General features: G+C 42.0%; 1 protein-coding gene across 5 annotated transcripts in view; it reads left to right on the top strand.

Moving 5' to 3' along the window:
- The first annotated feature begins 541 nt into the window (after nt 1–541).
- Nucleotides 542–25,256, top strand: part of LOC102291233 (glutamate receptor 3) — a 92,257-nt gene continuing 67,542 nt past the window's right edge. For all 5 annotated transcript variants that reach the window (XR_006055477.1, XR_006055476.1, XM_005927908.2 and 2 more), the window contains exons 1-2: nt 542–835; nt 1,287–1,445. Coding sequence is in view for 3 of the 5 variants with exons in the window: in XM_005927908.2 (XP_005927970.1) it covers nt 757–835; nt 1,287–1,445 (238 nt within the window). In the remaining 2 variants the exon portion in view is untranslated. The remainder of the gene's footprint in view (nt 836–1,286; nt 1,446–25,256) is intronic.

Here is a 25,256-nt window from a genome sequence, read left to right as displayed (position 1 = left end):
AGACTTGTTTTTTAGACGTTTTCAGGACCACGGACAGTTCTGTTGGCTCTGCGTACCCAGGGCGCTCTGGGTGTCCTACAAGTATTTATCACACGTAGCCTTCAAAGTGTTGTTTTCTCGACAGTGGATCGATACAGTGATAGCGGAATTTCTTGCACACAAACTTTTTAGATATGCCACAAACGTGGAAACAGAAAAAACCCGCAGGTTGAATCATATGGTGCAAATCCAGCGTCTTCATCGAGCCTTGAAATGCAGCAACTACCACAGCTGGAAGCGGCCGGGCTGTACGGAATCATCGGCCAATTGCAGTGTTTTTCTTTTTATTATTATTTTATTTTTTCTCCTTTAATTGATTCATCCCACAGCAGGCTAATATCGCAAGTGCTGCTCTTATAACTTGTCGTCGCTTGCGGGCTGAGGTTTTTTTTTATTTTTAAATTTAACATCAGATCAAGTTTGACCAACATTGGCGGATCCAATCGGAGTCCAGATCAGCTCCTTCTTTCCCCCACCACCCCCACCCCTCCTCTCTCTCTCCCTCTCTATCCTTCTTGCTCACTCGGTTCCCCCTCTCTTTCTTTAGTTGCAAAAAAATGCTCTGCAGCTGGGCAGCACCTCAATGAATGAATTGGTGCACTGTGAGCGACCATCATCTATCCGCTGGATTTTCTTTTGCGCCCGGCTTTCAATCCAGAACATATGAATTTTCTTAGGCAGAGCCTTTTAAGGAGTTGAACAGACAGGTCGGAGAAAATGGCACAGCGCGTGGTTTTCTTTCTGCTGTGGCTCTTTGACCGCTCATTCGCTGGATTTCCCAATCAGATCAATATCGGTAAGTGTTTTGTTGTTACACGGCTGCAGATTTGTGATTTTTGTTTTTAACGGACATTTGAACTGCAAGATTGCGTTTTAAAGAGGATACGGTGCGCGGAGCTCTGCGCAATGATAAGAGACCAACTTGATTTCTCATATGTTGCAGGCTGAAATCCACTGAATTTAAAAAAAAATACATTAAAGCCACCACTGACTGTGTCACTGTCATCTTTAGGGTTTTTATTAAACATAAGATATACGTGACACTGGCGGTTCATCTGCGTTGTCCGAAGAGTTACAGAGAAGCGCGCGGGTTAAAAAAAATAAACATAAAAATTCGTATTCTTTTAAATAACAGTGGCGTGTTTTAAATCACTACACGGAGTTCTCCCTCACTCCTTAAAATGCCGGTCAGAGCCGGCGGTCGTGTGTGAGCGCTTTGTCTGATCTCGGGTTTTCATCTCTTCCAGGGGGACTGTTCATGCGTTCCACGGTGCAGGAGCACAGCGCGTTCAGGTTCGCTGTCCAACTCTACAACACCAACCAGAACACCACGGAAAAGCCTTTCCACCTCAACTACAATGTCGACAACCTCGAGTCGTCCAACAGCTTCTCGGTCACCCATGCCTGTAAGTCTGCTTTTTTTCTTTTTCTTTTTTTAATGTGTTTCTGTGCTCGAAAAGTGACCGCGGTTATTCACGAGCTTATAGATGTTACAGCATCTGCAGGAGGAAACAAGACAAGTTCTTCTCACTTCACTGTGATTCTTAAAGTCACAGCGGGGAATAAAATTAGGACGTTTTCTCGCACAAATCTTTGTTCTAATAAAATCATGTTTTTTTCTTTCAATATATCCTGAATTTTCTAGAAATTTCTCCAACATTTAAATGTGTCTTTCACATTTTTAACGACATCGGCTACAGTTAGGGAGCACGCAGTGTTAGTACATTTATGGCACTCCTGCATGAGTTTTACGTGAGCTGGTATGAATCCCACATTGTAAAAGAAGTTCCCTTGGCAACATGCAGTAAACATGCTGCCAGTTGCACAAACCAGGGGCTCAGCCCTGGAGGAGTTCACATCTGTAGTCCAATTTCATGGAGTTTATAGATTTTCAGCGTCTTTGTTATAGCAAGTAGTGTGAATGCCTTTAATTTCATCACACAAATGATGTTTTGTCTTATTATTTGGTTATCAGACTTCTCTTGTGCAACTGGTGTAACTTTGCTTAGTTGCTGATGTAGTAAATAACCTGTTTTTGTAATCCTTTTAGCTGCAGTTTCTTGAAATAAGCAGAAACACATATTCAACACGAACAAAACTGGAAGAAACAGGCTCCGGAGAGCCATTTTGTTATGTCATTTCAGAGGAGGAGTTCAGTTTAGGCTGAATGGCTGACTTTGTGGGCACACAGCTCTGTCTGGATGGTGAGGTTGTGTCCCTGTAACCCCTCTGTGGCACGCTCATAACGGCCCCTCTGACTCTCCCTGTGCCAGAGCGCCTCCGCCTGCTCCGTCCTCTGACTCCCCCCTGTGTTACAGTGCATCTCCCCCAGCATTGCAGAGTCAGCTCATTAGCACTCAGCCCTCATAGCACCTCACCGTGCTGTCATTGGGTGAAAGGGGAAAAAAATCCATAGCTCCCCAACCAACGCCAGCAAATGAGTTGGGCTCAGACCTGCAGAGGAGGTGGGTCTGAGCAGTGAGGGAGATGAAGCAGAGCATCCTATCACAGGCAGCAGAGCTGCAAGTGCCTTAACAAAGGCATCCATAAGAAACAATAAGCAAATGAGAGTGAATAAATAATAGATAGTGCCATGCAATTTCACGCGTGTTGAAGAGGAAGGGAAGCATAGGAGAGGAAGGCTTGATATCAGAATCTAATTAAATTTGGGGGCAGACAGAGTTTTAGCAAAAGGAAGGGGATCCTGTGGGAGACGTGACCCCATTTCCTGCTGCCGTGTCTCTGCGTCTCCATCAAGAGCACTGTCTCAACCCTGCCTTAAACTTCAGATGAGAAAACTCTAAACCTTTCATGATGCAAACAAAAAGATGGGCAATCATCAATGTCACAGTGTGGTGCTTTAAAATGCATGTTTGATAACTCGTTCTCTGGCAGAGTGCTTACCTGCTACATCATATTAAAAAAAAAAAAGTTGCATGCTTAACACACAAAAAGTCTTCTTAATTGCAAAATCAATGCACGATCTGATGCCTTTGTCGAGCAAGTGCCCTGAGTCTCTTGTCAAGCTGAGCTCGCAAACCGCAGACAGCTCATGCTGAGCTCACAACAGTCCACAAGCACCTCCGATTGTCTCTACCGATGTACTGAACAAAGTAGAGATGACGGTTATTAAATATCACTTATCTGCTGACTTCTAGGCCTAAGAGATTTTGCCTCTAGTGATTGTGAAGCTCTTGTGCTCTGGGTTTTACTTTTGTCAGCACTGCTGTTTGTTCTGCAAGCTGTCACAATTATTTAGTGGACATTCAGATTCTCCTTTGTCATCAATAGCCCCATGTGAATGACTCAGACCTTTGTCAGCAGCAGCACACATCTACTCTATGAACAGACGCGGTTTTACAAAAGTAGGGTTCAGGGAGTGTTTTGAAACAAGCTCCAGTGCTTTGATTAAGATGAGATCTGGCTTCTTTTTGTTTTTCTCTGCAGTTTCACATTTGATATTGCTTTAGTGAGCGTTCCCTCTTTGGTCTGGGACAGCCAGTGCCAAAGCTCTCCACTCTGACTCATCATAAAGATCACGCCCCCTCATTTGCTGCGCATCCTTTAACACATAATGCAATACTGGGAGAGCAACTAGAAGGCGTGCACAAATTCAAATTAAACTTCAGTTTAGCTGCTGAGCCTTTCAGAAACCAAGCACAGAAATCCAAGAAAGCCTGGTCTTGTTTCGGAACCATTTCTTTCAAGCTGGTTTGAAGCTGTTAGCATGTGCTGTTAATTGAATTAGTGGCCATCAGAAAAGAAAAGAAAAAAACAATGCGTGGCTTCAATAATCCTCGAGGCTTTGCTTTGTACTTCAGCGACTCGGTGTGTGCTTTCGTGGCAAGACTGTTGTTGCTTTGAAGTGACATCAGAAATTGCGAAATGTGTAATTACCAGTGGAGGGATCCATAATAGCCATGGAAGCTAGGAGTCAGGAATACCCACAAAGAAGGCAGGAGTAGTTCAAAGCAAAGGGTACCAGTTTGAAGAAAGCACAGCAGACAGCATTAATGCTCCTGATGGTCACGGCTAGCCAACTTAATGGCACCACTATCCTTTTCTCTGCTGTTTACCCTTCTTCTTCTTCCTTTACCTGAGGCGGAGGGGGGAAAAACATCAAGCCCTCTCTGCCTCTCCTTGCCACGCTACTTATTAGATTACTCGCCTTGATTCCTGTTAAAGGCAAATTTTGCACTGGTTGGCTTTTGAATCTCATCTCGCTATTCCTCATTCCTCATTCTGTCATTAAGCTAATGGTGTGTGTCCCCTCTGCCAGCCTTTTTTTACATGGTCCTACCCTTCTTTTATTGAATCCTGCAGCTCCTTAAACCTTGTAGCAGATGCTTTTCTGGTGCCACCGTTTACCCACCTTCTCCCGCCATTGTCAGCCACAGATAAAACCGTTTCACTCCGAGAGTGTGGAAAAGAACACTGGTAAAACTGGACATTTTGACTGCATTTGTCTTTTTTTCTAGTTACAAGAATAGGAAGAAGGACAAGAGAGTACCTGCAAGGTGCACGGTGTCACTGTAAAGAGAAAGAAGGCGAGAGGAAAGGGATAGTTTGAGATTTCAGAAAAAGCACGTTTGCTATAAATATCTAACAAATATCTTCAACACAGCTCTGCATGTTGCACATTGTGTATGTGTTGCACTCTGACTTGGTGTTAGATTGGATGTAATGCAAGACGATCTCTGGCGATCGTACGTGGGAATACTGTAAGCATCGGAACGTGCGAGAAGCCTATTAAGGCACATTTAATTTAATGGCCGCGAGGAAAAACTCCAGCAGATGCTTGTATTTACACCGAGGTGGGAATATCAGCATCACTGATGAGCACCATCATGAGTACTCCAGAAAGCAATGCCTAATATTTGTCTAGACACTTCCTTCGAAAAATCATCTTTACTAACCTTTACCTTTAACCTTTACATCTGCACATGTTGCTGAGAAACAGCAACGGTCTCTTTACACCAGCGGCCTGCTCTGTGACCGAGCACATGTGGCAAATGACATATGTTGCGGAGCACACACTGAAAGAGCCCTTACTAAATCTTTTCATATACTTTAGCTTTTGGGGGTTTGTTGTGGAGGTGGTGTTGGTGGTGTGAATGGACGGTAAACAAAGCGACAGGGAGACGTGTTTTTTTGCAGTGCTTGGTCTGAGAGAGACAGGGTATGGCCGAGAGAAGCTCCTCAGGTGATTGTAGAGGTGCCACGGTTCTTGTTCTCGCAGGCTGTAACTCAGTTTGAAAGGTGTGACGAGGGAAACATGGCAGCTGAAAGAGGGAGAGGGAAGCTGAGGGGGGGGAGGAGGGATAGAGAAAAGACTGCAGTGAGAAAAAGCAAGAGGAAAAAAGAATATAAGTAAGGATGTTTTTTAAGGTTGCTAAGTGTGTTTGTGTGTGTGTGTGAGTGTATAACCAAGGCAGAGAGAGGGAGAGCTCTTTAGGCTATGGAGGGGGGAGGTTGTACCAGGACATGCCATCATAGTCCAGCTGTGTTGAAAGCACAGATGGGGGTTTGTTTGTGGATGTACGAGCCATGTGCTTATACACGTTTGTGTATGCATGTATGTAGAGACGTGCAAACACCCTTAAACACTACAAGTCTGGTCTGGACCTTAATATTTGTTTCTGGGTAAATTTTAGTGTTTTGTGCCGAATGCCTCTTGACACACTTCATCAATCACCAAAAATAAAGGTCAGGGTCAAAATATGGTGGGCTTGCTCCATGATTTTGGTGCAAAAATAAGAGAATTTGAGAAAATACATAGTTTTATTATATATGCCGACTACGACCTTTTGCAAAAATAAAAATAATCCCCCAAATTTAGCTAAAACGTGTATTTCATAAGCACAGTGACTGTGCAAAATCCTCTGAGGCTAACATAAGCCACGCTACAGTGATGTGAATTTGAGGCCAGCAGGCCGGGGCTGTCTCAGAGGCCTGTTTGGATGGCTTGATATGGGCCTAAGTCGAATGAGTGCTACAGAAATGGCCACGGATGAGGTTACATGCTTGGAGAGCTGCAAAGCCTCTGGGAGGGGAGCAGGATGTCAGCAGAAGAGGGTGACTGACAGCCCTGTTTTCAAATAACACACTTAAAATGTAAATTAAAACAAAAACAAAAAAACAGAGTTTAAAGATAGATGACAAGTTATCGAGTTAGGGATGCTCTTATCCGATAGTTATGTCAGCTATTTGTGTGAGACTGACTCAAACAACTGGACAACTGGAACATTGATGGCTGCAGTGTTCAGTTCAGTTCTGTGCTGCATCTTGAGTCAGCAGTGCACTGGGGCACTCGCATAATTTAGCTACGAGCTCGTGATCTCGTTTCGATTGTGAACAGGGGTCAAGTGAATGGATGAAAACAGAAAAACACCACTCATATCTCCATTAACATAACAAGCTCTCGTCAACTCAATTAGCAAAATACATTCGGTAACTAAGATGAAGTGATAGAGAAACCTGAAATTTGTTGTCTTGATGCCACTTTGAATCCCATATGGGGCTTAAATTATTTACCAATCCTGCGCTCCTTTATTGAAGATGATATCAACACTGCCCTTTGATGAACAAGAGGAGCTGGCTGACCAATCCTTGTTGATGGCGACTGTGTCCAATTAGGTCACAATTTGTAACATTTTTTAATGTGTTATTATCATTATTATCTTTTAGGAGCTACTTTGGAATCATAAGTAATTGTTAACACAAGTGCTACAGAAATAACTGCTAGTTTAGCAGCACACTGCATCTCATGCTTAATGTTACTGCTGATACAATTCTAATGAGTTATCCTGAATTTCTTGCCGTTTTCTTGAAATACTCCTGGCATGATTTCAGCCACTGCTACTGTTTGCCACAGTCATATGAGGCTTCCTGGTAAAGCCAACACAAAAAAAAGAGCTGGAAAAATTCCAAAGGCCAAATCTCCGAAGGGAACATTATTTTGACCTAATTTGCTGGTCATTAGATGCCCTTCGCTGTATTTTATTAAGTCGGGCGCATAGCTGAAACAGTAATGAGATTCAAAATACAAAAACACAGAACACACTCCAAGGCAGTTTCAACACAATGAATTTTTAATCAGAATTTCAAAAGATCTTCTTAAACCCAACCTGAGGAGAAGTGCTGCTGTCGGGGTGTTATTTGTCTTGGAATCAATGTAGCTGGCAGATGTTGTTTGTTAAAACAACAGATTTCCTCCCTTGCCACCGCGGTGGCTTCAAATCTCCATTTATCTTTCACAAACGCCGGGCATTTGGCCACTTTCAGCAGCTGTGAAGTACGAAAACTATAAGTCAGTGTAAGGAAAGAGTTTTTTGATTTTTGAAATCAGCATATCCCATGATTGCATCAAACATTTGTGTTGCTGCTTTTAAAGATTTCTCCAGCTTCTGACAGTCATCAGTCTTTATGGTTTTTTGTTTTTTTTTTTCAAAGTACTCAGACCATCTGGCGAGTGTTGGTGTCTTTGAATTGTCTATTGATTTCCTTTATGTATCTGCTCAGTTTTCTTGGGCAAATATCATAAATTGTAAGTGATAAGGGGGAAATGGTTATAGATGAAATGTCATGGCACACTGAAGATATCATTGTCAGCAGATGGCATTTGCTAAGATAGCCAAACAGAATGATTAGAATTTCCATTGTTTTAATGTGATAACTGATGCTTTTATATTGTGAGTGAGTCAGTGATTGTGGGCTTTGAAAAAACCAGCAAGACAGGCCCATCTCTGCTTCACACATCAGTTCACCACAACTCAAATAATGGTGTAGTTTCTGAACTATAAGTCGACAACGACAGGCCAAGTCTGCGTTCCTTTATTGAAGATGATATCAACGCTGCCCTCTGATGAACAAGAGGAGCTGGCTGACCACATAAAAGACGGCAATAAACACTGCAGGAACCACACAGGAGGAGACACGCAAAATCTTAGTGGTCCATTAAACAAATTCGCTGCTGTGAAGGAAACACTGTTTCCAACAAGGAATGGCGTCTAAATGCTGTGCATTTTAAGTCAAAACCAACAGGGAGAAAGCTACAGTTTTTTTGTTGTTGCTGTTGTTTTTTCTCTTTCTTTTCTTTTTTGTTCTTTTTTTTTTTACAAACGGCTTATCTCAGGTGCATCGGGGATGTGTGTGCCAGCAGTCTAGCTCCGTGTGACGGCTGTTTTCCATTTTGTTAGCTCAGTGAGCAAAACTTCTCGAGGAGAGTGGGCAATGTTGTTTGTGGCAGAGATTATATTTCATTTCAAAATGTCATTTACCTGCATGGAGCAGATGTGAAAAACCAAGGGAAGAGTAGATTAAAGAAAAGAAAAGGAGGCGCATTATCAAACCTTGTCACTTGTAAAGATCTGTAACACTGTAGTCAGCATTTTTCTTTTTTTTGAAACTTTTATTCTCCCTCTCTGTCTTTCTCATTTCTATCTCCATGTCTTAATATATATTTAATCTCTTCCACAAAGCCCATTACAGTTATGTTCTTGCAGCTATTGCAGTCACACTCAGCTAGCTATTGGCTATTCACTAGACTCCCTGACAATACCCGTAATCACTGGATCAGTAATCCCCCTGCTTGAGCTGGAATAGCACATCCGCATCGTGCTTCATTGGAAGTTTCTGCATTGGTTTGGCTTCACCGAGTCTTAAGGGAAAGAAAGAGAACTCTCTGGTCTTCTTCAGAAGAAGCTGCGGACTGCATTGTCCTAACCAAGGTCAGACAGCATTTGACTAAAATGCTTTTATGATCTTTCAAGAACCTCAAGAACCTCGTTCATTGACACCGTTGGTGCTGTCTAAACATACCAAAACACTTGGATTAAACCATCAGCTGTTTATTGTTTTGACGTTCCTCTGCATGTGTGTTGCACTCAGTTTTATTTGTGTATGTGTGTGCTAAAGACAATCTAAAATGAGGAGGACGTCACTGTTGTGTTGAATTCAAAACACCAACAGGGAGTGTCACGATGTACTCTCCCAATGAGTAAATATTGGATCACAGTGCGATGGGGCTTCCAGCTCTCCGTCTGCCGACTGAGCAGATTGATCCACACGTTTCTGGCCTGTTTCAAAAGAGGCAGTCGCTAGCAGAGCCCTGCCAAAGCGGCATGTCTGTGCAGAAACAAGGGCTCCATCATAACTGATTGCTTGTGACAGTTCACAGTCGCTGGGCCACTGAAGCATCATAACCTTGTGAAACTAGTGGATGAGCACTCATACATGCTGAAGGAGAGGAGGAGGAGGAGGAGAAGGAAATAAAATTATTAGCATATTCCTTGCAGTGGTAGAAAAAAAGAGAAAAAAATGCGAGTAACACTCACTGTGGCGTGAATGTGGTTAATATTAAACACATCTTACACAGTCAACGACATAATGCAGACCAACACCTTTGCAGATTTACAGCCAATTACGGCAACAGTTGCAGAACAAAACCCCTAGCAGTGTCAGAGAGAGAGGGGGGGTCAGCTGGTGTGATGGAAGTGCTAATGACAATCAAACAAGATCTTCTGGCAGGAGATGAGGAGCAAAATCTGCATGGCTGTGATCGCTTTAGTTGGATCGAATGCTGCCACCATTACAAAAAAAGCACCGATTTATTTCAGTGTTTAAATCTACACAAGCGCTGTGAGGAGAAGAATGAATAACAAAACACGCGTGGGTACGATTCTTTGAATCTGTCCTGGGTAACTATAAAGCAGAGATTGGTGCTGATGAAGGTGGCTGTCCATCATTTTCTCCATCTTGTGTTGGGAAAACGCGCATCAGGCAAAAATGTTTAAAAGCAGCACGGCGGTGTGGTTGTGCTTTACATATTTCCTACTGGTATTCTCCCATCCTTAGAGCTCACTATACCCATGAGTGAGAATTAAGTGAACATGATGTGCTCTTTCAACCATGACCCTCCTCTCTTTCTCTCTCCAACAGTTAATTCGGAGAGTGCTGTTGTGTGGCTCTTGCCATTTCACACATGGATACGTAAAACCTGTGGGCGGTAGCTCCCAGGCCGCTGTCCATGTTAGTGTGTCCATGCATAACTGTGCTGTGAAATATTGAAGTGTTCTATCATTCTACCATCAACTATTCGGTAGCCGTCAGTGCCATTCCTTAATTGTTATTTTTCAACCCCACCCCCTCCCTCCATAAAAAAAAAATCCTGGTTGTGTGGCTTTATGTGGCGCAGTGTGGCCTGCAGATCAGGGAAGCAAACTTCATCTGGACCCATGACAGAGCTAATCCATCGCAGCTGCAGAATGAAAAGGCCGTTTGGAGTGAATCTATTCCAGAGGCCTGAATGGAAAGCTTCTCACAGAAGCCGGTGCCCTTTGCAGCCCTGACAGTGTTAGAATGTGATGAAAAAGGACATGAACAAGTTCAGTGGATTAGCCATGTTTGTGAAAGAAGGGAACAGTGGACGAGAGAGGCACAGTAGATGGAAAGATGAAGTGACCAGCAACGGTGTTAGCGCACGCTGGGTTGTGCACATGCAAGTGGTGTGAACTGGATTCTCAATCGCTGACACAGAAGCTCCCACTTGTACGCTGGAGTTGAGTGTTTGGAATATGCTGTCAGCTAATATGTGAGATTTTATACATCTCTGCGGATGAGCCGCACCCGCTTTCTAGCAGAACTGCGATGGCGGTGATTTGAAGAGGAGCCAAAAGTAGGACTTTTGAAATTAACTTTGTGTAAAGGAATGTACAATATGTTTAAAGGGTGGATGCCGAATAGCACCTTTCTATTTCTGCTGGAAATGGAGAGTATACTGAATAACATGTATTTCTCCAGTGTGTCAAGGGCGCGCATTTCTCATCAGGCTCGCTTTATGTGCCTTTGCTTTCTTCTCAGGACTTTGTTCATTCTATTTTCCTTCTGCCCATTGTAGTGCTGCTAGTGCTGCTACTGTACATGCACCATCACTAAGCTGTAAGGGGATAGACTTTGGGCCTTTTATGCATAAAGAAGCTTAAGTTTGGAAATTGCTCTCATGTGGCCAAAGTTTGTGAAAAGTCAGTGAACATTTCACTCCCAATTTCTGCGGTTTGTCTCTGAGTAAAGCTTTTTAGCCCTAGGACACCATGTAAGTGAATGAAATATTTAGGATTAATGAAGCCTCTTGTTGCACGAGGGGTTAACCAAATCCTGCAATGGGGACTCAAATTCTGAATTTAATAAAATGTTATTATGAAATTTAGGTCAGAAAATTGTGGTATCAATCATTGTGTATTTAAAAGAATGATAAAGAGTTTTTAGTTGTAGTTTCAAGCCACCTGTGACATTAGTTATACCTAGAGTCATTTTGTGAATGCTGATATCTTGGAGCTCAGCCGCATTACTAAAAGTTGGTCCACTGGGCCAGTCAGTCAAGTGCCAACAAAACCGAGAGAAAGCAGAAATGAGCAACATGCAAAAACAGCTATCAAGGCTGTCCTTTGTTTGCAAAGCTGCTATTGCAAAAAAGTAAATGGGTTCTCAGCATCTCAGTAAAAAGGTGCAACCAGCTTTTTGGAGGTATGACCGAAAAGTGATCTGAGAAAAAAGCCTGACTTGAATTTGACTTGTATCCCTTCAAGGTAATCTCCTCAGGTAGCACTGCAGCGCTTTCAGCATTCCTGCTTCACACTGTCCTCTGATTATCTTTCTTGAACTGCTTCCATTTGATTTCATGATGGAATCCAAACATGCATTGAGAGCAAGTGTCATTTCTGCTTCAAACTGACCCAAACTTAATGCTGAGGAACATCACTGTTAGGCCGAGTTAGAGCTTTAGGTCTGACGCACAGTGTTGTTTGGCACTGCAGGTTTTTCCTTTTTTTTAAATCTATGCAGGGAGTTCATTCACCAGCTTCAGACTGTTCATTCGGAGTATTACTGAACCATCCTAAGATCTCCGTGTGAGTAAAAGCCAGCACAAGCTGTGGCTCGTGGCATCCTGAGCGCTCTCACAGCAGATGGTTTATTGGTCCACCAGTTTGAGCAGGCACGTGCTTATAATTGCGTTGCATCACAACGCTATCGATCGATTGCTGTAGTTTTATCTTGCTTGATATATGATTTCAACCACTTAACTGCACAAGATCTGATTTGTTATGCTATTTGTTTCATGAAGCCTCAGATCTTGTCATTGGGTGACATGTCTGGACAGCTGAAAAGAAGAAATTCTCACTTTGTGGTATTTTCAATTAAATACAGGGTTTAGGTGATTAGCAAACCACTGGATGTTTATATATTTACCATTTCTGCAACATCCCTCTATTATTATTATAATTATTATAATTTTATTAACAAATAAGGACACTATTGATATTGACATATCCAGGACATGGACAAGATACATATAAGAACAACACAAACTGGAAAACAATCTACTATCCACCATGTTCCAACAATCATTGGAATAAGGGGATAGTAGAGATATAAGAAGACGTGTATTGTGTATAGTGTGGAAAGAACTGCTGTATAACTATATTCAGCCAGTGATCAAATAAAAGAAGGGACAAAATAAGCTAATAGTAACAGTAATAACAACAGTCTTTTTACATTCTTGCTTGATATACGATTTCAAATGCTCGGCTGCTCGAGGCTGCGTTTGTTGTAATATTTGTTTTAATGATGTCCCAGATGTTTTCACTGGGTGACAGGCATGGACACCTGTTGTCATCCAATTTGAGAAGAACTCAAAATAACTAATTTGTGGTATTTTCAGTTAAATATAAGATTTAAGAGATTAGCAAACCATTGAGTGTTTATTTATTTTCTGGAAGTTGGCCTGTTTGTGGGGTTTGTACACAGCCCTATATAAACCTTATCCATTTATCTATGTCTCAAAAAATATATTTTGCTTTCTCCAGTCTCTTAGTCTCATAAAATGAATCTATTACAGAGTGTCTTTGTCGGGATAAAAAGAGATATTTTAATACCTGTGGCTTATTATGACTTGATTACATTGTAGCATGGCGACTATATCAGGCAATATATCAGACTGCTATTAAGTCTTTTAATTGGTATGTGTGCCCAGCACATCCAGACAATGATGAGTCCACTGAGAATAAAAAATAGGAGGTCTTTTCATCAAATGAGAAAAGACAACCTTCTTGGCCGCTATACAAAGTGGATCTCAAGTGAAGCCACTTACCAAAAATCTTTATTTGTATTTGTGGGGAAATTGGTTTTTAGAAAAGTGTGCATGCCGAGGCCCCAGAATATAAGGGGATTACAACTTATTCCCTTACATAGCTCTCCGTTTTCCATTTCAGCCTCTCCCCTACTTCCCCCTAGCATTATCATTCAGGGACGAAGCACCATCTCAGGAAGGGCACTAATAAGATGAAAAGTGGTGTTGGACTCTACATACTTAACTATGCCGGCACCAAGGCTGAAAAGGAGAGGGAAGTCTTTAAGTGATGCCTTCAAGGTTAAACAACTGGTCCCATCTCCTGTCCTCATTGACTTATTCTATTATTCTTCACTGAAAGACAAAAGGCTCGGGGAGAATGGGCTCAGAGAGGTGCTGTTTTAAAATTCTCTGTACTCTGTAATCAAGCTTCACAATGGAAATCCTTCATGGCTCGACTTGGATTGTTCCACCGTCATAGGATATGGATTGCAATATGAAATTTGATTAGTGTCACCAGGGGCAAAGGCTTAGTTTACACGCACGGTAAGCAGACCTCGTGAGATTGGCAGATAGTCATCCCGTCTCAGTTTCCCTAGGCAGCACACTCTTGGCTTTGCAGGTGCATATAACTCTGACTGTACACGAAAAACAGGCATCCGAAATCCCCCTAAAGGATGGAAACAACCAGTCAGAAACATTAAAATCAGACAGTGTTCACTCTAACAGCAGCATGAGACTTTCAAGACTTCTTGCTGTTCAGTCTTGCAGATGAGGAAAAGAGAAAATGACAAACACACACTGGTTTGTGAGGCACAGATGGAACTGAGGTATACGTGAGGTCAGAGGGGGGAAAGGGAGCATTTTGACACTGATGGAAAACTATGTGTGCCTGCCAGATATCCACGAAGTTTACTCTTATTTTTCTTTTGTTTTTTTAACAATCCATCCAAATGATAGCAGGAACAGGAGAGGTTTGCAGCTGCCAGGTATTTTTCCCGCTGTGGTGAATAGAATTCAAAACAAGTCAGTTGGGTGCAGCACTCTATACCTGAAATATCACCACAAATCTTTACTCAGGCAAGCCCAGCTCTCCTGTAGTCAAGTCGAATAATTTAGAGGCATCTTCTTATCCCATTCCTTTAATCTCTTTGATGGAGCTAAGAGGTTTTTTCTTATGTCTTCTTTTCTTAAAGGCAGTCCTTAGGTGAGCCGTTTCCTGCAATTCAGCAGAGCCAATCTGCCCATTTTATCAGAGACTGCTCTCCCACAAAGAATGACCCTATAGGTCGATTGTGTGAGAAGCTTATTACAACCAGTAGTGTCAAAATTAAGCAAATTCTAGCAGCCGCTAGTCTGGAAATATACTTTTTCCAGCATGTTTACTGTTGTGGACGGGTTTATTTCACCGTGTAGCTACTTAAGTTTCTAAAAGGGTCCCACATGTAAATCAAACCCCAGCGTTCTTGTTGAAAGTCAAGTGCTGGCACACCTTTGGCGGCTCTCCATCCCTGTAGTGCAGTCCACACCAGTCTTCTTCTACGATCATCCACCATTCTCTTCCTCCATATTCATTTGCGAGGAAGGGCATGCTTTAGTCCCGCAGTGCTGATTGGGAGGATTAGTGGTATGTGAGGGACTTTGTCACCAGCTTTCTGGGAAATCCAATTACAGAATATCATAAGCCTTACATGTTTCACACTTGGCTGAATCCTCCTTAAAAATGCACACCGGCAGCCTCAAAAGGGTCAGCGTTTAGCAGCTGTCCTCGCTCTGTACAGCGGTGACATCCTTCTGAAGGTGAAAGGAACGATCATCTTTGAAAGGATAAGACAAGTCCTGTAGCACTCCTCTTGCCTCTGCATTGCAGCAAATGGTAGACTACACAAGCCTGAGAGAGAGGGGATTGTTATTTGTTCAATGTAATGGGCCACTATCTCAGAGCATGGCTGTCAAGGTGAAGCGAGGGCCAAGGGTTTAGTTCTGTTATCTGCTTCCACAGATAGTCCTTAATTGCATGTGTCAAGGAAATGACATGCAGTGGACAGGGCCAGGCAAAGTGAGATTTCTGCATGTATCGCTTGAGTGCTATCAAACTGATTTTCCCAGAGATGCTCGGCAAATTGTCCAATCTTCCAGCTCCGCCACTACAATGTTATCTGAACTTTAGAAATGTCCAGCGCATTAAACATAAGAACAGCACTCTCGTGCAACCTCCTGCTCCCATACTCTGCATCACAATGAGCAGATGGCATCGCCACAATAATAAAGACATCACCGCATGCGCAGGCCAGGTCCTCTGTGTACGCAGTGTATGTCTGTTTGACCCGCACGGTGCTTCTCAGCCCAGTGTGTTGTTCTGTGTTCAAAGAAAAGCATGATGGTAGGACCAGAAAATATCTGTCAGAAGGAGATGGAGTTGAGAGTCATTGAGTCCCTTGAGGTTTGTTCACCGGCCATGCTCACAAGTACAGGACTATATCACCAAGATGGCAGGTGGAGAGGAGAGGGAGCTGATGGGTGAAAGGCTGCAGAGAAAAACGAGGAAATATAGCAATAGTTAATGAACCTTAGTGATGCTACGTGCGTGGACTCCGGATTTAACCTGAGTGACTCCGGTCCCCTGGCCAGTTTCACAGCTCACTGTTTCATTCTGAGTCGCAGCAGTTGAAGCTTTAATGTGTCAGGCGTTATTAACGAAGGCACAAAGGCTTCGGATGCAGACCATAAACGGGACCTGAGCTCGACTTAGAAATGACGTTGGCTCAGTTCTTTTTAAAACATTATTTGACAGGGAGAAAACCCGATACCTGCTTTATCTGTGCCCAAATGATAAGCACCACTTTGAGTAAATAAGAATTAATCATTCATATTTTAAATGTATGAGTGATTTTTTTTTTTAGCATGGTTGTTGCAGTAACACCATATTAACATAATCTTGTTTCATATAGTTGTCACAGAGTCCTATTTTTTAATATTAGTACTAGTACATTATTATTTTTTAGTATTCGTTTTCCTATTTAAAAATGCTTGAAATCAAAGCCATCACTTTCGTCTTTAACTACTTTTATTTAATTAGATAAATTAGCCAATATTTGAAACAGTCATGTAAATGAACTGAGATACATTTCCTGATATTTTAATCCTGTGTCTGAGATAACAACACCGAACAGCTGGCTGTGTCTTGTTCGGACCTACTGTTTTTTAGGTCAGATATCATCCTTCTGTGAGAACGCTGTAATACAATACAAATGTTCTTTGCTAAGAAGTTGCACAATCAAGATTGCAGGCAGCCAGTCAGACATCACTTTGATAGATATAAATGCTTATTTGAACATTAAGGTTACTGGACAGTTGCCTTTTTGTGTGTGGCTGTTATTAAGGTGTCATACAAATAGGAAATCCACAGGGTTTTTACAGTTTACAGTGGTGTACACTTTATGGATACAATAAAACGCACACAGCCATATTCTGTCAGGAATTTGCCTTACGACGCACTTCGGTGCAGCTTAACGTGACGAAAGTGTGATATATGAATCTTTAAATGCCGTTTACAGAACAGTGCATGAACACACAGATTCAGATTAGGTTTGACAGTCAGTTTGTGACAGTGGCTTAAACGCTGTGTATAATTATACAGGAGACACAACACAAGAATGCAACAGGGAGCATCAGTTGGACAGCTTAATATGATTGCTTGAGAACAGCATTTTATTGTAATGTGAGCTCAATCTCAGTTCATTTCAATTCAATTTACAAAGCACAAGCACTTTGTCATGGTGGGAAGGAAAAAAACACTTTTAACAGGAAGGAACCTCTAGTGGAACCAGGCTCAGAGAGGAGCTGCCGTCTGCCGTCGTGTGGCAAGAAAAGAAGAAAGAAAGCTCAGCGAGACAGGAGACAAGTTATTGTCAGTAGTACTCCCTATCACTCTCAAATTAATTTATCATAATGCATCTTTGGGCGAACAATATTCGTTCAGATGAAGCCGTGGGATATGGTGATGACAGTGTTCAAAACAGTTTTCAAAACAATAATGGCAGCCTGTAGCATAAATTGCACTGTGACTCTGGCAGACGTTACAGGAGTCTGTCTGCTCGGACTACAAGACTTAAAAACATTTTTTACCACCAAGCCATACGACACCTCAACCAGAACACTTAAACACACACAACACAGTCCACAGGACGCACTCAGAAGCTACCTGCAGCTTCACAAGTACTCTGTTTAATCTGCACTGGTCACTCCACTTTATTGTTATTGATATTTATATTTAAAAGTGCAATACTGTAATTTTCTGCTGCTCATTCCTGTGCAATATCCCATCTGCCCTCCCATCATATTTTTTTATTTAATCACTAGTGTAAATATATTTATATTTATAGATACATATATATTTAGTCATCTTTTCTCTTTTACCATGTCTCTCTAATATTTTGCTCCTTACTATTTTTCTATTTTTTTTATTATTTTATTTTATTTTATTATGTTTTCTTCTACTGTATCATGCTGCTGAGTGACTGCTGCTCGTCAAACACATTTCATTGCAATGTTGACCCTGTGCTAACTTGCATATGACAAATAAAACTGAAAACTGACACTGAAAACTGTGAGATCAGTTACGTTGAGACCATTTTGTTAACTGAGAGCTGTACGATAAACATCTCTGTCAAGAGATGTATTCTAAAACACTTCTTCAGCTGAGAATCAGAGAGGAGAAACACACAGGTTCACTTGCTAGCAAGGGCAGCCACCAGAGCTCTCGTACAAGAGTGAGGGCTCAGGGACTCGCAGCTCTGAGACTGCCCTGGTCTTTATTATATACATCAGTGGGTGTTTGTTCCTTACATTGGAATGTGGATGTGTATATGTGTGTGTAAGCACTTAGACTAAAACTTGACATAGCTACGTTTATCCTACCATAAAACAATAAGACAAGGTACGACCTCTCCCATGCTCCCAGGATGTGGGTGTGAATGCCAGAGCACTCTGGAATGCACACAAAGCCTTTGCAGACTATTAAGGATCGCACATCCTATCACTACCATATGCAAACTTATATTATTAAAAGATTATACTGACTACTAAGTACAATTTTCTATTGACAATCTCTGAAGTTCTTTTAGCGAAAGGTATTTTTCCCAGTTATACCAACTAGCATGTTCACAGGTGGTAGACACCAAAAATCATTACTAGCAATAAACCAAATGTCACGAAAAAAGAACAAAACATACAAACTAGAATTGAACCCAGAGAGGCCAGTACTGGGACCTTATACTCATTTATTCAGACATAATAAAGAGCACCATGATGTAACACATGCTTACAATATGAAACAGCTAGTGTGCTTTTCAAAAGCCCTCTGTTGCACCACATGAGAGAAACTGTTCATTGGTGGTTTTGGAGTTATTTGTTCAAGTTAGTTATATATATTTATTATACTATAAATATGTATATTTACATTATTTATTATGTCTTTTACCAAGGTGAAGGAAAATACTTTCCATACTGATTTTCATGTATATGTGTGTGTGTTTGCTTGTCTTCAAGACAGATCTCTAGGTGGGTGGGCTCAAGGGTAAGGGTGAAAAAGTATCCGTAGGCTGGGATCTTCATCCCTGTATCATCCATCATGCACTCCACCAGACTAACACTCACATACATGCTTCAGGACACATGTATAGCTGCTTCCTTGCGCTTGTATTTTTTTTTTTCAGCCTACACAGCAGAGGAGGTATATTTAGCAAAGGGGATTCCCAGCGTTCCTCTTTACATTCAGCGTATCCTTGAGAATTAGCAAGCATGCTGACTTAATGTCAGCATGCTATCTTTTATAACGCCTCGAAGTCCTTTTTTCCCCCTCCCTGCAAATTGCATATACATTTAAAAAATATGCAAATTACTTCCACAGTTTTGTGCAAAAGGATCATACCTTTATGCATAGAATCACTTTTCAGCAGCCAGAAACTCCGTCGGTACTTTTACCAAAGTTATAAAGGCACGGTATCACTGAGGTAAACTGATTGATTCTGTATTCTCTGGTGTTTTCTGTGTTATTATCATGTTGTTGTTTTTTTACTGTTTTCCTGTAGTCGTATTGCCATTTTCTTTAGCTTGTGTTTTCACAGGACTCAGCTCTCGACCACACAGTACAGAGCCTTGTTAAACAGCAGCATGATTGTTTGACATCATTACGAGTCACATATCAGTAATGTAAAAAATATAGCCCTGTTCGAATACCCACTACAGCTGTATTGAAGCGTGTGAGTGTTTATATCGCATACTTTCTTTTTTTCAGTGTGTGCACTGGTGTCATTTAGCCCAGCAGATCATGCGAAGTCTAAATAGATTGGAGACGTTGATTCAGCAGGACTAGTAACAGCTTCCTTTTAACGTTTCGCAGCACCACTGCAGTTGAGTAGTTCTTGAATCCGGCTCTACCATTTGTGTTAACGGTTTGAGGCACTTCACATCTCTATATGACAAGACTCGATGCAATTCCCCAGGGCACTTACAAGCTATCTCCCTGTGACAGCATCCCTTTTTCAGAGCAGGACTGACTGGTCCTGATGTAGGCAGGCGACAGTGGGGGGTGCGAGTGGGGGGACCAGAGGCAGAAGGAGATCCAGACACAGGCAGGAAATGGAGGACAACTGGCTGAGAGAAGAAAGAACGAAGCCAAAGAGAGAAAGTGAGAATGTGGAAAAATGGAAAACAGCTAAAACGATACAATCAGCAATGACATTTACCCTTTGCTGCAACCCTCCGCACCGCACACCGTCCCAAGGCAGTGCAAGACCCTGGCTTGTGGGCCACAAAAGAGAAAAAAGGTTGTTTTTTTTCCTTTTTTCTTTTTTATGAATTAGCCGTGCGTGCCTACAGGACACCACATATCCCTCTGAACAAGCATTCCAGGCCAGGCATCTCAAGTGATGCATCAGAAATGTAACATCCCTGTAGCACTAGCGACTGTCCTGATTATGGAAGGGAATGAGGGCGGCACACTGTGTGTGTTTGACCAGTGAACTGGAGATGGGATGCATGGTTCCCTGCAGCAGGAAGGGGGAGTGGGTGGGTGACGGGGTGGGGGGTGGAGGCACAGTTAGCTGCAGAGGAAGAAAAAAATGAAAAAAGAGGGGCAAATGAGATTGGAGAATGAAGAAAAGAGAGGGAGCAGATGAGAGGGAGTTATCTATGTAGTCTTGTTTACCACACAGTCCTCATACAAGCTCCTATAATGACTCTACATGCACACAGCTGTCTGAGGACTCTTGAGTAAATTAGTATTATTGAAACTCAAGGTGACACAGAACCACTGAATCTTATTATCTGATGTGTTATTTCTTCAGAGTTGGAGACAGGCCGCTTATTTCCAAGCGGAGCAAAACATTTCTATCACGTTTATTTAATTACAGAGACATAAAGCTGAGGGCAGGACATTTCTCCACAGTAGCCCTGTCCCCTGACTGTACCATGTTTTTTTTTTTTTTCTCCTTTCCCCAACACCAATCTTCGGTCCACTGATGGACTGGGGGCAATAATATGGGGAGGGAACAATTCGAGTGTGGAAAGAGGGAGGCGCTCAGGTGGAAAGAGATCCTGCCATGCTTGAAGAAGATGTGTGCTTTGGGGGATGACCAGATGGCTGGGGCGAAAGAAAAAACACAGGCAACAAAAGAAGAGGTCAAATAAGGTGGCGAGGACGGAGGACAAGAGAGCGGAGTTAGACAGTGAAGGACGTGGAGAGAAGTGCCGTATGGAGAGGTGTATGACACTACTCGGATTTGAGTTTGTCTCTTCAGAATCACACACGAGGGGCATCTTGATACTAGAAGGTTAAGAAATACTGATGCAACAAGTTCTTTGTGTTGAGACAGCAAGAGATTCCCACAAGTTTGTCCAAATGAATTTCCCTTTCACTGCAAAGAACCAGCTTGATCTGTGTTTCTACTGATTGCTCTCTGGCTGCTGCAAACAAAAATCCCAATGTGCTGTATGTGCTCTGCTGCTCCACTGTCTTGTTATTCACTCTTAAAATATTAGTATTATTAAAAAATGCATGCGAATTAAATTAATTAAAGTTATTGGCAAAGTAGCGATGTAGGAAATTGGTTCCGCTTTCAACAACGAAATGTAAAACAAAAAGAAAGTTACAATATCGCACAAAAGCCGGTGCCTTGATTTAAGAAAAAAAAACACTTACTCATCCCTTTTGTGAGTTCCCTGCTGTTGATGATAAGAGCAAACACGACTTTGTTTTTTCATCCTTCTGCACCGAGTTAAAAAGCAAGTTGCTCGTTGCTATTTTCTCACAGCAGATTGTAAAAATTGGGGAAAAAAGGGATAATTTTTTGATGAGATGATGTTTCTTTTCCAGAATCATCCTTTAAGGGGTTGCAGCTCATCTTCAGGCTATACTACATGAACAATTCAATTTTATTTACACAGTGCTAAATCACAACAACAGTCACCTCAAGGCACTTTATTGTAAGATAAAGACCCCACAATAGTACAGAGAAAATGCCCAACAATGACCCCTATAAGGATCCACTTGGTAAAAGTAGGAAGGAAAAACTGTAGTGAGCAGCTGGTAGTGATGGGATGGAGAGAGGACACACTGTGGACACCTCTAAGCCTTAAGGTACCATCTTTAGTTGGCCCATACTGTTAGTAATAATGGCTCCACCATGCTAAAGGCCAAAACAAATCCTGTTCCGACATCAGACTTCTGAGGTATCTGGAACGCAACATGACTCCGGAGGTGGACAGTACGGAGAGACTGAGGAAAAGAGTGTGGAGCTCTTGAAGCAGAAGAGTTCACTGTGAATTATATCTAAGGGGTGGAGTTTGAGGATGCTGGCAGATCTGTTGCAGTGTGCGTAACTGGTGCATGTCTCCCCCCAAAAAAGCAGTATATCAGTTTTTAGCAGAACCTACCCTCATGGGATCAACGCAACACAGAGCTTTGCACTTCTGTGAGGGGACAAACCGTGGAAGAAGATGAGAGCAAAAAAGACCAGTGTGAGCAGAGCGAGAAGGGATTGCATGGACATACATGTTATTGAAACTTAGGCTTGCTCAAGCTCAACCTAATAAGAAGAGGACAGCTGAGCAGAGAGAAAGAGGCTGCCAGATCTGGTCCCGTAGGATAGGTTCTGTGTCAGTACCGGGCCAAATTAAGAGGGAGTGCAGAGAAAAGTGGGCCTCGACGAGAGCTGGAACTCCTACTGGCTCCCATTCATTGTGGGAGATTGCACCACTTACCCAGCAGCACTTACCCACAATACTGCTGTCCATCTGTTGATTCACTTATCAAGGAGCTGCGTCGCGGCTGTGTGCGTACGTGCTTGCGCCTCTGCATCCGTGCACGTGCCTGCCTGTGGTGTGTGTGAGACTGACACTGCTTATACCTTGAACGAGGTGTCTGTACCAGGACAGATAGGGGAGGGAACAGAATTAAAGAGGATGAGGAAAATCCCAGCAGATCTCTTATTCACACAGCAATTGTGCTAAAGAGTCAAATACATAAGCACTGTTGTGTTGTCCTCTGAGCATCAGAAAGGTTTGTGCATGCTGTAGCACAGTTCTTTACAAAGTCAGATGAGTCCTTGCGGGCACAAGAAAAGGAAAACAACTTATTTTGTGTTTGTGACTGCATCTTCTCCTTGATTAAGATGGACACACAAAATGCCAACTGTCACTTTGGTGATGGATTTCTGTTTTGTTTTCAGTTTAAAGAATACTACCAGAGATTATTTAAAGAAGTGAGCAAGAGCCAAAGCGATACCTGATGTTTCCCCATCATATGACTTATATTTTTTTGTCCATTAGCCAATCAAAAATACATTTTTAACATAGCCATTACATAAGATTGGCTAGAGCTTTCCTCCCCGTCCTTTTCCTTCCCATCATCCTCTGGAATATTCAAAGTGTTTACAGATGTTAAGAATGCTTGATTACCCAGCGGGAACGCTTGAGAGTCAATCAGAATAAGTGAACAGTCATTCATGATAGGGTAGGAAAGCAAAACACACCTGTAGCTCTAAATATTAGTTTACACATTAATGGCTTCTGAGTGAATGGAAGTTGCCCCTGCCTAACAATTTACGCCAATCCCGCCAGAGTGCGCGATGAATACACAAACAAATCAAAACGTCTCTCAAGAAATGTTGCTGATCAAAAATGCTACTGGTGCTACTGAGATGTTGGAGTGAAAATGATTGTGTAACTGTTTATTTTCTTTAAGTTCCACCTTTGGTCTCCTTAGATAGCAGTCTTATAAAACAGGGTCTTTTTTGTGCAGCTAGTTAAAGTGGTTGTTTTTTTCCCTCAGAAGCTGACCTTCTGGGTCAGTCTATTGAAATGTGATCCTCATTTGCACGTCTTAAAACTGTTTCGTCTTTTTGTTTTGACTCTGTTCACATTAGATATGTAACTGAAGCACTGTGACACTAAGAGACAAAAGTCCTGGGCCACATCACACCTACTGTACAGGAGTTGACTGGCCATTGAAACGCATACTACCAAGCTCTTGGCGTACGGTTTTTGTGCTGATGTTAATGCCAGAGGAGGTTTGGGACACTATGCACCTCAGCTCTGTAACATTATGTGGTCTCCTACTTTGTGACTGAGATATATCACTTGATCCACCCCATCCATGGCTCGAATTCGGTGACCTCTTTAAAGCGACCCATTCTTTCACAAATATTTGTAAAGACAAACCACATGGCTTGGCGTTCACTTTATACACTGTGGAAATGGGCCTGAAAACACCAAGAGGTGTGACCCAATACTTCTCATCATGCAGCGCACATTGGAGAATAGCAAACACTGTGTGGAGTTGTTGAAGCACAAACATGTGTGTAAGGTCACTGAAAATGAAACTAGATTCACTTGGCACTCGAGGCACAAAGAGTTGTCTTTTTCAGCTCTTCCGTGGGAGGCAACAGAAGCGACGACAGGCAGCAGCGGTGCACACAGCTGCTGTGAATGCTGCAGTAAGTCGTTCACCGTGGAAGAGGGAGCAAAGCGATAACTGGTGGGAGCTCCTAGTGGGTGCGGGAGACCTTGAGTGAATGGCGTGATGTTTCTATCACTTGACTGCCACGCAGACACACAGAAATGCTGCAATTCTTGCATTTCTGAACCACTACCACTGGATCTGTTCCCCTTCAGATAGAATGCTGTCTCCATACTTAGTGAACGTTACCCCTTAAGCCACAGGAAAACATGTAAAGGCTCAATACAGATCAACTGCAGCCTCCGTACATAAGTATTCACAGGAAGATTTTTTTAAGTCCCCTTTTTTGTATCACTACTTCAGGGTGAGACTTGAAATAGACAAATCAGCATTCAAATTAAAAATGCTTTTACCTATCACTGGAACAGGGGCAGTTTGGGGTTCAGCATCTTATCAAAGTACTTTGACGTACTGACTGGAGAAACTGGAGCTACCAAATCTTTCTCCATCTGCCATTACTGATGGAACAAATATAAAGCACAACAAACGCTCCGTGTGCACACAGTCATAGGTTACTTTCTTAAAAATTGCTTTTAATAACTGTTGCAAGAACCTCAAGGAAGGAACTAGTGGTAAGACAGGGTTGCATACCAGGTTTACAAGAAATGTGAAAGCATTTTGGGGAGGCAACGCTAGGAATTGTTTTATATTGATTCCTTTCTAGATTGTTTTCAAAATTAAGGGGTTAATCTAAAGCCAGAGGACTCGAAACAGCTTATAAAATAATGGGTAATAATTTTAGCCACAAAGGCTTTGAGGGTCTTTTATTGGCCGGCTTTTACTGTTCAGAAAATTCAAGTTCCCCAGTTTGTAACTCACAATCGGTACACTATTGAGTTCTCTCCAAACCTACTCTGAATTAGCCGTGTCGATATATTTGATTGTTCATTCTATAAGATATGAGAACGTTGCAGACGTTGTATTGCTTATTTTTAAAATCTCAACAATGCTGGGACAAAAGACAAAGAAAGTTTGATTTAATTTTTTTTTAATTTGAGTTTAACGACGCTTAATAATGATTTGAAAGAAATTGAGAAATCAATGTATTTTTTGAAGCTACATCGTAAAAAA

The sequence above is a fragment of the Haplochromis burtoni genome, unplaced genomic scaffold, assembly GCF_018398535.1.
Source record: "Haplochromis burtoni strain Fernald_Lab_line unplaced genomic scaffold, NCSU_Asbu1 Contig_10, whole genome shotgun sequence".
NCBI classification, from domain to species: domain Eukaryota; kingdom Metazoa; phylum Chordata; class Actinopteri; order Cichliformes; family Cichlidae; genus Haplochromis; species Haplochromis burtoni.
This window is presented reverse-complemented; position numbering and strand designations above follow the sequence as displayed.